Here is a 13535-nt window from a genome sequence, read left to right as displayed (position 1 = left end):
GTTCAAGGCCGTAGTGCGCTATGATCGCGCCTGTGAATAGCCACTGCACTCCAGCCTGGGCAACACAGCCAGACCCTGTCTCTTGAAAAAAAAAAAAAAAAAGACACAGCAAGTCAGTGGCAAAGCTGGGATTTGAACTCATCTATAACTTGCCAGAGGCACTCTGTGCTCAGTGCTCCTGCTGCCCAGGAGCAGAGCCCTCTAGGGGAGAAGGTATGTTTTGAGGCCACTGAATATGCATAGATGAGGGAGACTGTCCCCTCAGAGTGGGGCCTGCCTGGGAGAGAACTTGGTAGAGGGGTGGGACCTGGACTGTCCCCCTCTGCACTCACCAACCCCTCATTTCACATCCCCGAACAGGAAGATGCGTGCTCTGGTCCCACAGCAGGAGTCTTGGTTAGAGCTGGGGCTCTAACCCAGGCTGTGCTCCCCCACCCAGGGGCAGCTTTGGAGACCTGGCCACCCAGAGAAACACTCTCCACCAGTTACCCCCCACCCCCGTTTCTCCTGCCTTTCCACAGTCAGGGGGGCAGGGAGGGGACAGCGCTGCATCATTCTCCGTGGCACTCCACTCTGGGGCCATTAACAGACGCCTCCCCATCGATCGGATCTGCTAAGTGCTGCTGATTCAGGCGGGTGGGGGTGGGGGCCCCTGGGGGCAGAGCGGGTAGGAGCTGGGCAGGAAGAGGGGGCAGTCCAGGAAGGAGGTGGGGAGAATTGGCAAAGTTCCCTGCCACCCCCATTTTCCAGATGACGCGACTGAGGCCCAACCAGCTTTGTAGGAGGCGGAGTCTCCCCAGGGTCCCTCTCAGGCTGTCCTAGGGGAGGGGGCTCGGGGAGCCACGAGGCCCCTCCCTGCCTCTCCATCTCCCGGCAAGCTCGGAGGGGCGGGGAGAGAGAGCCAGAGGAGGAGGAGAACTCAGGCAGCTCTGCAGAGGGGGCCAGGAGCTCCGGTGTTTGGTACCCCCAGCCCCACCGCTGTTGCTGCTGCTGCAGCAGGGACACAGGTGAGGACAGCCCTATGGGGAGGGGGAGGGGGCCACCAACAGCACTGTCCTTGTCCTTCCCTGGTCCAGCCCCCACGCCCTAGCCCATCCTGGGATGGTCCCCAGGGGTCCCACTGGACCTTGCCCTTCCAGAGCCTCCTTCCAGGGACCCAGCCCCCTCCCCCTGCCCATGTTGCCTCCTCTCCAAGCCTGGCTGTGGCCGCTTCTCCTCTTCCTCCTCCTGCTGCCGCTGCTGCCACTGCCGCTGCCCAGCACACACCGCCAGCCCCTCGGGGTGTGGTTTCCCCAGACCTGCCCCCAACGGTGGGACCCAGCCTTCTCCCAGCCTCCTGCAAAGCTCAGTAGCCCCCCTCCCTGGAGACACACCCAACTCCCTTTCAACACCCCATTCCTGTCTCCAGCCCATTTGGGGGGAACCCCCTTCCTCTTAGTCTTTTCAGGTCCCCTGAGTGCTCTGGGGCTGTGCCCAACTTCCTTCCAATTGAGTTCCAGCCCCTCAGGCCCCTTTTGCTCTCTGCAGAACTCCTGAGGGTGTGGACCAGGCTTTCTTAGCCCCTCTAGATACCCTCCTCCCCTGGATAACTCTCAGCCTCTTAAAAAATAACCCAGCCCCACGTGTACCCCTCTAGATTCCCCACTCCCCCCCAGCCCCACCAGGAGGCCCCTCCCTCTCCTTCCTTCCCCAGAACTCCTGTAGAGTGTAGACAAACCCCCCCAGGCTATTCTTGGCAGCTCTAGGCACTCCCCAGACACCTTTCAGCCTCTTTACAACCTCCTGGCTCTACAGCCACCCCTCGAGATGCACCAGCCCCCTTTCCAGATCCATGAGGGGCCTCCAACTCCTATATCTTTTCCCCTAAAGTCTTGAGGGTGTGGACATCCCTCCTCACCTGTCTCAGCCCCTCTAGACTACCGCTTCCAGACACTGTCAGCCTCTTTCAAGCACTTCTTGTCCCATTTCTACCCCTGTGGATGCCCCAATCTCCAACCCTCCAACCCTGCTAAGGGGTTCCAGGCCCTTCTTCCCTCCCTGAGACTAGAGACCATGGACAACTCCCTATGCGTTTCTTGGCCCCTCTAGACACCCCCAGGCATCTCTCAGGCACATGTTCACCCCTCTAGAATCATCTCAGTCTCTCTAAACTTTCCCTCAGATCCTTCTTGGCCTTTCGGGACGCCTCTTTTTTGCTTCTCTCCATGTCCCCTCGCCCCTTCTCAGCCCCTCCACATCGCCCAGGCCCCTCCTAGACCCTGTCGATGCCTCCCAAGGCCCTGCCCCTCTCTCTAGTTCGTCCTCCTGGTTCCTCTTGGCCTCTCTAGACACCCCCAGTTTCCTTGTCCGGGTGGCCCAGGGCCTCTCCAAGCCCCCACCATCCTGGAGACAGCCACATTCTCCTAAACGCCGCACCCCCCCAAGTCTGCGTGGGCCTGGGGAGCGGCAGGATGGCGGCAGGCGTGGCCACGTGGCTGCCTTTCGCGCGGGCGGCGGCGGTGGGCTGGCTGCCCCTGGCCCAGCAGCCCCTGCCCCCTGCGCCGGGGGTGAAGGCGACTCGCGGGGATGAGGTTCTGGTGGTGAACGTGAGCGGACGGCGCTTTGAGACCTGGAAGAACACACTGGACCGCTACCCAGACACCCTGCTGGGCAGCTCAGAGAAGGAGTTCTTCTACGACGCCGACTCGGGCGAGTACTTTTTCGATCGCGACCCGGACATGTTCCGGCACGTGCTGAACTTCTACCGCACGGGCCGGCTGCACTGCCCGCGGCAGGAGTGCATCCAGGCCTTCGACGAGGAGCTGGCCTTCTACGGCCTGGTCCCAGAGCTCGTCGGCGACTGCTGCCTTGAAGAGTACCGGGACCGCAAAAAGGAGAATGCCGAGCGCCTGGCGGAGGACGAGGAAGCCGAGCAGGCCGGGGACGGCCCAGCCCTGCCGGCGGGCAGCTCCCTGCGCCAGCGGCTCTGGCGGGCCTTCGAGAACCCGCACACGAGCACTGCGGCCCTCGTTTTCTACTACGTGACCGGCTTTTTCATCGCCGTGTCAGTTGTCGCCAACGTGGTGGAGACCATCCCATGCCGCGGCTCGGCGCGCCGGCCCCCGAGGGAACAGCCCTGTGGCGAACGCTTCCCAATGGCCTTTTTCTGCATGGACACGGCCTGTGTGCTCATATTCACAGGTGAATACCTCCTACGGCTGTTTGCCGCCCCCAGCCGTTGCCGCTTCCTGCGGAGTGTCATGAGCCTCATCGACGTGGTGGCTATCCTACCCTACTACATCGGGCTTTTCGTGCCCAAGAACGAGGATGTCTCAGGCGCCTTTGTCACTCTGCGTGTGTTCCGAGTGTTCCGCATCTTCAAGTTCTCCAGACACTCACAGGGCTTGAGGATTCTGGGCTACACACTCAAGAGCTGTGCCTCTGAGCTGGGCTTTCTCCTCTTTTCCCTCACCATGGCCATCATCATCTTCGCCACTGTCATGTTCTATGCGGAGAAGGGCACAAACAAGACCAACTTTACCAGCATCCCTGCAGCCTTCTGGTATACCATTGTCACCATGACCACACTTGGGTGAGTGCAGACCCTGTGTTGGGGGCTGCCTGATCAATTGATTACACTCACCCTTTCCCTAAAATTAGGAAGATTAGATGAATAATCTTTCGTTTTGCACTTCAGTTTGCTCATCTGTAAAAACCGAGGGAGTTGGACTTAATCTTCAAATCCCTCCCACCTCTGACAGTGCCTTGATTTTCTAGGTCAGGAGACTTGGGTTCAAGGATCATCTTAAGCTGCTCTCTTTCTGTTGATGTTGTTTTCTCGGAGCCTCAGTTTCTCCCTCTGTAAAATGGGAAATGATGATCCCTTCATCATTTAGAGAGGATTCAATGACATCACAGTTGTGAAAGTTCGCTGCTTCTGGTGCAGAATATAGGTACTGACTTTCTATCACCCTGTTTTCCATTTTAAGGACCCACGACTCCCAACATTCTAGAATTGTCTGTTGTGTGGGGCACTACCTCTGCGGCTTTGTGATTCCTCGCTGTTTCCCAGAACAAGATATTTTCATCATTATTTTTTTTACTTCTAATCCCTGAGAGTAAACAGAGTTGGGATAAAAGTATCAACTCGTGACATTCCCAAAGATATTGTCTAGGGCAGATTCTGTGATCCTTGTCTAAGTTTCCATCACCTGGATTAGGTATACAGTAGGTGTTCAGTATTTGGTGAGTGAATGACTGAATGAATTGGGCTTGCTCAGTGCCTTAATAGAGGTACAAAAAAATTGCCTTGAGGTTTCTAAGGAGTAGAAATTAATTCTGGTTGGAGGCTCAGGATCAGACCGACAAACAAATATCGAGTCCTGACAGTGGGTTGGAACTGAGTATTTTGATGCTTTTTACTCTATTCGGTCCTCACAACAACCCTGTGAGGGTGGATGGCTGCCCATGTCTCATAGTCGAGGACATGGTCTGAGATGACACATCACAGAGCCAGAAATGGCCAAGTCGGAGAGACTTTTGAGCAGAGTCCTGAATGCTTAAAATGAGTCAAAATACAGAAATAAGCAAGAGCCATCCTAGGGCACAGCCTGAGCAAAGGCCTAGAGGTTGAAGACTGCAGAGGCTGCATTTCTGTAGAGAAGTTCTGATTGGTCCTGTGGTTGGAACAAAAGTATGCAGTGTGATCTTGGGCAAGTCAGTTACAGAACCTCGCTGAGCTTCGGTTCCCCCCTCTGTGAAACAAGTTAGTCAGACTGGCTCTGCTCCATCTCTATGGGAGGGTGGTGGCGTGGAGAAAGGCAGGGGGGGTTCAAGGCTCCCCCCTATTTTGTTATAAGAAGACAGTTTTCAAGGCTTCCTCTAGGAGAATGAATGAGAAAGGGTCCTACCTAGAGAAGGTAAGACAGAGACAGGCAAAACCAACAGAACACTCCTCCTAGGACTCGAAGCCCCTTGCTGGCCTGTGGCAGTAGGACTCTCCCGGCAGGAGGCTGTGTTTACTGCCTGTGATTTCCTCATTCTCCCCTCTGCTTGGTATTAATAGATTTCCAGCTGACTCAGAAGCCCAGTACGCAGCTCGGATAGGGGCAGCAGATGGTAGGGGCTGAGGGCCAGGCCCATTTCTCATCTAACCCACACTGGTGGCCAGACAGGTCATTCCCCGCATTTTGCAGAACAAGAAACTGAGGTTCAGAGAGTCAGAGTGCCTGCCCAGGGTTGCAGAGTGAGTCGGGGTTAGATGGGATGGAGAGGGGGAGTGAGAGGTGGGTGGGCACTTTTCCTGACCTGGGCCTGCCTCCCCCTGCTCCAGCTACGGAGACATGGTGCCCAGCACCATTGCTGGCAAGATTTTTGGGTCCATCTGCTCACTCAGTGGCGTCTTGGTCATTGCCCTGCCTGTGCCAGTCATTGTGTCCAACTTTAGCCGCATCTACCACCAGAACCAGCGGGCTGACAAGCGCCGAGCACAGCAGGTAACTGCACCTTCCATCTGAGCACCTCCTATTCCCCACACTCCAAGTCAGCCTACTTTTGGGCTTTACCCACCTGACCCGTTATTTCCTCCTCTCTCTGTAGAAGGTGCGCCTGGCAAGGATTCGGTTGGCAAAGAGTGGCACCACCAATGCCTTCCTGCAGTACAAGCAGAATGGGGGCCTTGAGGTAGGTAGGGCCCAGATTGGGGTTCGGGGTGAGTTGTGACAGGGGAGGAGGGTACTGCCCTTATCTTTCTGCTCTGTCCACTGCAGGACAGCGGCAGTGGAGAGGAGCAGGCACTGTGTGTCAGGAATCGTTCTGCTTTCGAGCACCAACATCACCACTTGCTGCATTGTCTGGAGAAGACGACGGTGAGGCCTGATGAGAGGTGGCATGGCAGAATGGAGGGGGTATCTCTGCTGCCAAGCCAGCTCCCTCCCTCGGATGGGAGGCTCATCACTAAGTGTGGAAATCACACAGAGCTTCCTGGAAGAGGCTACAACAGAGCTGAGCCTTGAAGGATGGGCAAGGGAAGGGGAGAGGGAGCGACTTCCAGAAAGGAGGCGACAGCCAGAGCAAAGGCCTGAGGGTGGGATCGACACCCATGGGGTGCCTTGTGACCCTGCCTCCCTTATGCCCACAGTGCCATGAGTTCACAGACGAGCTAACCTTCAGTGAAGCCTTGGGAGCTGTCTCGCTAGGAGGCCACACCAGCCGCAGCACCTCCATGTCCTCCCAGCCAGTGGGGCCCAGCAGCCTGCTATCTTCTTGCTGCCCTCGCAGAGCCAAGCGCCGTGCCATCCGCCTTGCCAACTCCACCGCCTCAGTCAGCCGTGGCAGCATGCAGGAGCTGGACACGCTAGCAGGACTGCGGAGGAGCCCTGCTCCTCAGAGGTAAGCATGCTGCCCACCTGCTGGCCACATCTGGGGAAGCTCAGTGCTTAGACCAGTGGGTCTGAGGTTTCAAGATTTTAGGTCTAGCAAGTCAAGCTCAAGCCCAGACGCCTCGATGCTGAGAGCTTGGGCTTATCTTGTCTGGAACTCCTCATTCTTCATTCATTCTTACACCAAGTATTTATTTATTGAGCACCTGCTGTATGGCCGGCACACTTTTAGGCACTTTGGAGGTAGCAGTGAACAGAACAGAGAGAAATCCAGTGGGATAAAACAGTTAATAAACAAATACACAGATTATGTAGTGTGTCAAACAGTTGTGAGCGCCAAGGAGAAAAATAAATCAGGGAGTGTAAAGCAGGGGGTGATGCAGTTCCAATAGTGTGGTCAGGGAAGGCTTTTATGAGGTGACAATTAAGCCGAGACCTGAAGGAGGTGAAGGAGTAAGCCATGCAGATAACTAGAGGAAAAATGTTCTAGGCAGAAAGAACAGCCCGTGCAAAGGCCCTGGGGCAGATGTGGCTGTGCACATTAGATACGCAGCAAGGGAGCTACTGTGTGTGGGTGGAATGAGCCAGGTGGAGACACAGGAGGTAAAGGCTGAAAGGAATGAGGACCTGACTACCCGAGCATGTAGATCCTACTGTAGACTCTTATAAGGACTTCGGCATTGTTAGGAGTAACCATGTGAGATAACATTTGTGTGTGTGCTCCTTATGTTCCAGGAACTACTCTGAGCACTTTGTATCATTTATTAATCTCATTGAATCTCCACAACAACCCCATGAGGTAGGAAATAGTGTTATTCCTATGCTACAGATGAGAGGAAAGAGGTTTAGAGTGCTTAAAGTGAGACTAGGATTTGAACCCAGGACTGCCTGACTCGAGAGCCCTCACTCTCTACTGCCATAATTGAGGATACAGGGGAAGCACTTAGCACAGTACCAGGGACCCAGCAGGCACTTAATAAATCCGATGATTGCTGTGGCAAGTATTAAGATGACTTTTTAAGAGCCTTCCATTTTCCCCACCCTTGTCCACAGCCGCTCAAGCCTCAATGCCAAGCCCCATGACAGCCTTGACCTGAACTGCGACAGCCGGGACTTCGTGGCTGCCATTATCAGTATCCCGACCCCTCCTGCCAACACGCCAGATGAGAGCCAACCTTCCTCGCCTGGCGGCGGCGGCAGGACCAGCAGCACCCTCAGGAACTCCAGCCTGGGTACCCCCTGCCTCCTTCCTGAGACTGTCAAGATCTCTTCGCTGTGAGGGGCGGGCCGGCCTATTCAGAGGGCCCTCTTCATTTTGGGGGACTCTTTTCCAAAGCCATATTTTGGGGAGGCAGAGAGGGGCAGGCCTGGGGACCCCTTCTGCCCCCCACCAAGAACTATGCAATGGAGTTTCATAGAATGGCCTACATGGTGGGGAAGTAGCCAGGGAATGGGAAACTTCCCCCCACCCCAGACAGTTCTCCTGGTGGGAGCTGAAGCACTAGGCTTCCACAGGCCCCTGGCCTCCTTGCCCCAGCACACTGGGTGGGACTGGCCCCGCTCCCCGAGCTGGCCTCCTGCATGCTCCTCCCCTGGGGCCTGAGAGGTAGGTAAAGTGCCCACCTGACATCTGAGCTCTGGCCCAAGAAGGAGAGTTGAGATTTCCTCTTCTGTCTGGCTGGGCTGTGGAGGGAGGTTTGGAGGTTCAGCGAAGAGAACCCTCACCTCTGATCTGGTATCTAGGAGAGGTCCCTGCCCTCCGCCTGGCCCAACAATTCCCAGATTCCGAAGCTTGGAATGCAACCACAGGCTTCATGGGCTGTGCCGCAGCAGTGGCCTGCCACCCCCAGGCCCTGGCTGAGGGGTCAGGCTGCCTCTCCCAACACATACAGATAGCACAAACTCCACCACCCCCTTCCCTGGCTGCTGGAAATGGGTCCCCGCAAGCCTGTCCTCCGCTGGGCCCCCAGCAAACTCTAGCAATAGCAGCTGCTGCCGTGACATTATGCAAAGCCTCTGACCAGTCTGCTGCAGCATTTACATCTGCCCTAATCAGAGGGGCCACCTCTAACTACTCCTCCTTCTCTCTTCTCTGGTTTGCTTCCTTCCTGGGTTGGGCTGGAGTCTGGACTGGCTGAGATAAGAACCTGGCAGCCAGCAAGAGCTGGGCTGTGTTTGGAGATCATGGGCTGATTCCATGTTCTTGGACAGGGGTCCAGAAGTGTCAGGGGTGGAAGCCTGGGTTGTTCCTGAACTCTGGGAGTTGTAGCAGACAGGAGGAACTTCTTGATCTCCTTCTCCTCCCCCATAACTCCTTTTCACATATTCCTCTCTCTTCTCCCTCTTGGGTCACCTTCCAGAACTCTGCTCTCAGGCTGAAATCTGCATCATCTCAGGTTCCCTGTCCCCAGCACTGTCCCCATGGAGCTGGTGACTGACAAAGATGTAGTTTCCATCAGTCAATAAAACCTGAGAGGAGAGATGAGACTGAACACCTCCTGGGTCTGTGGGTTTGGGGGCTGGATTGGGCTGGGGTGGTGGTGGTGAAATCACTCTGATTTCAATTCCTTTCAACTAGGTGAAGGGGTGATATAGGTAAAGGTATGGGAGGTGGATAGCTGGTGATGTATTCTGGAAGATGAGGATCTAGGAGAAATGAAAGAGGGTGGTTTGAAGAGTCAAATCTACAGCCAGTGAGGCAGACTAGGGGTTCCTGAGACATTCCCCTTGGACATCATCTACTCCAGCCTCCTGATTCACAGATGGGGAAACCAAGACCCAGAGCAGCATGTAGTTAGTTAGAGGAGAGTTAAACCCAGGCTTCCTGACAGCAAACTACTCTGAATCTAACCGTAATAAAAGCATCTCTCAGTTTGGTGAATTCCCCTTCCTTGTGGACGTCCCCTACATTCTCTCTTCCGGGCTACTGGCAACACTAGGCTAGTGTGTGGCTGAGCTCTGTAGAGCACCGAAAAGACAGACCTTGGATTCAGATCAACCTGGATTCTTTGGGTGAGAGAATCACTTACCTTCTCTTGCCTCAGGTTGCTAATCTGTGAAATAAAGATAATAATTCATTTAGTCACCAAATATTATTAATAACTGCCCATCATGTGCCAGCCCTGGGGATGTGCAGAGTTGAGCATGGAAGGTAGACAATTAAGTAATTACGACACAGTGTGGTAGAACTATTATGGATTATCAAAGCATGTAGAAGGCAGGAGAACCTAACCTGGCCAAGACACAAGGAATGAGTTGGAGTTAGCCAGGCAAAAGATGAAAGGATGGAGATGTTCTAGGCAGAGTACAGTGTCTTGGAGGTTAGAGGGCTAGCTCAGGGCCTTTGGAGAACTGAAAGTAGTTCAGTCCAGCTGGGGAGGAGAGTGTGAGGCTGTGAGGAGAGGAAGGAGGGAGAGGTACGCCAGATCACAGAAGGCCTTGGAAGATATGACAAGGATTTTGGCCTTCATCCTAAGGATAATGGGGACCTCCAAAGGCTTATAAACAGGAAAGTCATGATGAGGTTTGTATTTCAGAAGGATCATTCTGGCTGTGGAGAGTGTATTATAGAGAAATAGTCCTGGAAGGAGGAAGAACACTGAGGAAGCTTTTGTGGTAGTCCAGTTGGTAGGTAGCTGATGGTGGCTTGGACCAGAGTAGTGGCAGTAGAATTGGAGAGTTAAGAGATTTGGGAGGTAGAATTGACAGGACTTGGGATTGACAGGCATGTGGGTGTTGAGGAAGAGGGAGCAGTCAAGGTTGACTCAGCTTTCTGGCTTGAGCGATGACTGGATGGAGGTGCTATTCACTGTCCAAGGGAACATGGAAGCTGTTAGTGCCCAGTGCCAGGTACATAGTAAGTACTTGGTGAAGGTCAGCCACAATTATTATGAGTTCAGTTTTAGATGTGTAGTGCTGGACAAAAATATCCATTAGAGAGTGGGATATATGGGTCTGAGACAATCATGAGGCGATTCAACATGATAATGTGCATAGGCATTCGCCACAGAGCCCTGAACACAACAGGCCCAGTAAATGTGAGTCCCCTCCTCCCATTAAGTCTCATGAGCAGAAAACACCACTAGCGTCCATATATTACTGACACCTTTCAGGCAAGGGTCAGCATCAGAAGGGAGGTGAGAGGGTACTCAGAAAAACATTGCGATGGTCTCCCAACCTGCTGTATGGCTTGGCTCCCAAGACTGGCAGCAAGCATTCACCTCTCACAACACCTTCTTGGTTCATGAGAGCATCTGAACTCCAGAATTATTCCCTGAGGTAGTCTGGGCAGGCATTATCATTCCCATTTTACACATGGGTAATCTCAGAAGAGATAATGACTTGCTCAAGGTCATACAGTTTGTGATGGTCTATTTTTACCTGGAACTGAGGTCGCCTGACTCCAAACGCTGGGATCCTTCCACTGTTCCACCATGCAGGCTAATTTATTGAGCCCTTACTATGTGCTGGGCACAGCACCATGCGCTTTACAAGCATCAATCTCTGATTCTCAAATTGGAATTATCATTGCCGTTTAACAGAGAAGGAGAAACTGAGGATGGGAAGGGTCTTAAATGACTTGCCAAAGATCACTCAGGAAGGGAAGAGCTAGGATTAACTTACACCTCTCCAGCCACTCAATAGCCAGGATTTTACCAAACCCATTGCGACATGCTGGTTGGTGACAGAGCCGGTTCCTAAACATTCGCTGGACCCAAACACAGTTTTAGGAAAAGGCTATACCGCGCCTGCGCACTAGCCCACAGGGGCGGGGAGGTCAACGCCAGGGTGAGAGCGCGGCGGTGCCAGAGAAGGCGTGTCTGTTTTCCAAACACCCACTGCCCCACGGTGTGTGTCTATCCCAAGGTTGGTCTGTCTGACGTGAGTGACAGCGTATTTTAGCCAATCAGCACAGAACTCAGCCTGTTGCCAGGGTGAGCCCGCCTCTGCTGGAAGGGGATTTGCAGGTGGGTGGGACCGGAACTGACGCTACAGGGGACTGCTATGCTCTGGGAGTGTTGATATTTTCCAGACAGTCCGGCTGACTGTATTCAAGCTGGAAGCCTGGAGGGGAGGCGTTTTTACTGTCGTCCGCGGGGCAGACAACGCTGTCCTTTCACAGTACCCACGCCTGCGAGTCATCGCCTGGGGAGAAAAGCAAAGAGTAGGCCGAGGCCGGAGAGAAGAAAGGCTGGGAACGAGGGTGCCGACTTTGACTGAAATCTGAGACGGAGGGTACAGGAGGGCGAGCACTCGCCTCTGATTGGTCCGTGGGCGTCGTCGAGGACCCACGCAGCTGCTTCGATTGGTTGGTGACCGCAATTGTTGTGGTGGCGGCGGCGATCTTGCCCACGTACTTCCGAGCGAGGGGCAGGGCTGTGCTCTGGCGCGCGTGCGCAGAACCCTGGGGCCCCACCCGGTAGTTCAAGAACCTGCGAGGAGGCGGGGTGGAGAGGTGCTTGTTTTGGTTCTGTTTCCTTTGAAGCAGAAGGCCGGAACTAGCGTAGCAATAAACTTGCTAGACTTGGAGAGAAGGCTACGACAAACTCGCCGCAGTGCCTAAGTTTTGGACTTGACATCCGGGTTCTCTTCCCGGCGTGACTAGCGCGCCGCCGCCGACAGTTATCGAACCGGTGCCTCGATCTCTTTATCCGGGTCTAGGCGTTCCCGTCGTGCTTCGCGCACTACAGTTGCCCCCTCATCCGGGTTCTCTCCCGGCGTGCTCCGCGCTGGGTTTGCTGGGGGGTACTCGGCGGTACCGCCATGACTATTCTCCCCAAAAAGAAGCCGCCGCCTCCCGACGCCGACCCCGCCAACGAGCCGCCGCCGCCTGGGCCACTGCCCCCGGCGCCGCGCCGCGGCGGGGGTGTGGGCGTGGGCGGCGGCGGCACGGGCGTGGGCGGCGGCGACCGTGACCGTGACTCGGGCGTTGTGGGGGCCCGTCCCCGGGCTTCGCCACCGCCGCAGGGCCCACTACCGGGGCCGCCGGGCGCTCTCCACCGCTGGGCACTGACCGTGCCTCCTGGCGCAGTGGCGGGCCCCCGGCCACAACAGGCCTCTCCTCCTCCTTGTGGGGGCCCTGGTGGTCCCGGCGGTGGTCCCGGGGACGCGCTAAGTGCAGCGGCGGCGGGCGTGGGTGCGGCAGGCGTCGTGGTGGGCGTGGGCGCTGCCGTAGGCGTGGGTGGCTGCTGCTCCGGCCCGGGACACAGCAAGCGGCGGCGTCAAGCTCCCGGGGTTGGCGCTGTTGGTGGGGGCAGTCCCGAGCGTGAGGAGGTTGGCGCGGGCTACAACAGCGAGGACGAATATGAAGCGGCTGCAGCACGCATCGAGGCCATGGACCCTGCCACTGTCGAGCAGGTAAGAGCTGTGGACAGCTATGACAAATGGGACCCCCCAGACTGAGAAGGGACCCAAGGAAGGCTGGTCGAGATCGCCCTAAGCGACCTAGGCCTTCTCATGGGGCCTGACACTTCTCTGGTGGTAGAGGCATAAACATGCCTGCTCTCCAAGGACTTAGGATTAGAGGCCCTAGATAAGGTGACAAACTTAAAGATGGGTCTGAGGCCTCTTTTATGATCTATAGTCTTTATTTCAAGCTCTGGGATCTCATGTTGTAGGGTCAATAGGTGGCAATTCCCCAAGAGACACATACAGGATTGAGCCCTCCTGAGCGGGTGTCTCAGTTCTCTCCAAGAGACTTAGGTCTGTGTTCAGTGGCTTAAGAGCTCTTTTCCTCTGGGGTAGGAGTCAGATTCCCCTCTAGGGAACTCAAATAAGCGAGGGACCTCAGAGATGAGGTCTGAGCATCCACAAGGAACCTAAGCCATTTCAAGAGTCTGAGACATTCTGCGTATAGGACAGCCCCCGCCCCCTTCGCAGAGTAACACTGCACAGGATCACTCCGCAGTGGGGCCTGAGACCTCAAGGGTCCTAAGCCTGCGTTTAGGGGCCTGAGACTTCCTCTTCTAGAACCAAGGGACACACACAGAAACACACACCTTTTAGAGAAATAGATCTTCAGAGCTTTTCTCAAAGGATGTAAAATTTCTTTCGGGGAGATAAGATTTCCTCCCCAGTGGGGACAAGGGTCAAAACCAACACCCAGGGACCAGAGACTCTACTTGGGTACATGAAATTCATTCCCTTTCTAAGTGACAAGGGTCTACATTTCCCATC

The 13535-nt window shown here is 55.2% G+C and overlaps 2 protein-coding genes across 4 annotated transcripts in view; both read left to right on the top strand.

Annotated features, from left to right (window-relative positions):
- The first annotated feature begins 903 nt into the window (after window positions 1-903).
- Window positions 904-8844, top strand: KCND1 (potassium channel, voltage gated Shal related subfamily D, member 1). The gene is made up of 6 exons (XM_012652296.1): window positions 904-3571; window positions 5312-5474; window positions 5578-5661; window positions 5748-5846; window positions 6119-6369; window positions 7413-8844. Exons 1-6 carry the CDS (start codon window positions 2451-2453, stop codon window positions 7636-7638), a joined length of 1944 nt encoding a protein of 647 aa, XP_012507750.1. The 5' UTR covers window positions 904-2450; the 3' UTR covers window positions 7639-8844.
- A 2833-nt stretch (window positions 8845-11677) lies between these two features.
- Window positions 11678-13535, top strand: part of OTUD5 (OTU deubiquitinase 5) — a 28626-nt gene continuing 26768 nt past the window's right edge. Inside the window, exon 1 of one of the 3 annotated variants that reach the window (XM_012652348.1) lies at window positions 11678-12716. In XM_012652348.1, coding sequence (XP_012507802.1) covers window positions 12123-12716 — 594 coding nt within the window. In that variant the 5' untranslated portion in view covers window positions 11678-12122. The remainder of the gene's footprint in view (window positions 12717-13535) is intronic. The other 2 variants (XM_012652346.1, XM_012652347.1) reach the window with 2 other exon arrangements.

This window comes from Propithecus coquereli, unplaced genomic scaffold (assembly GCF_000956105.1).
Source record: "Propithecus coquereli isolate 6110/MARCELLA unplaced genomic scaffold, Pcoq_1.0 Scaffold388, whole genome shotgun sequence".
Taxonomy (NCBI): Eukaryota; Metazoa; Chordata; class Mammalia; order Primates; family Indriidae; genus Propithecus; species Propithecus coquereli.
The sequence above is the reverse complement of the archived record's forward strand: the minus strand, read 5'-3'. Positions and strand labels throughout refer to the sequence as shown.

What these genes read in the sequence shown, in the direction of transcription:
- KCND1 (XM_012652296.1), top strand. Translation starts at nt 2,451, where the DNA reads ATGGCGGCAGGCGTGGCCACGTGGCTGCCTTTCGCGCGGGCGGCGGCG. An exon ending in ATTGTCTGGAGAAGACGACG is followed by an intron (nt 5,847 to 6,118) that starts GTGAGGCCTGAT and finishes TTATGCCCACAG; the next exon opens with TGCCATGAGTTCACAGACGA. An exon ending in AGGAGCCCTGCTCCTCAGAG is followed by an intron (nt 6,370 to 7,412) that starts GTAAGCATGCTG and finishes CCTTGTCCACAG; the next exon opens with CCGCTCAAGCCTCAATGCCA.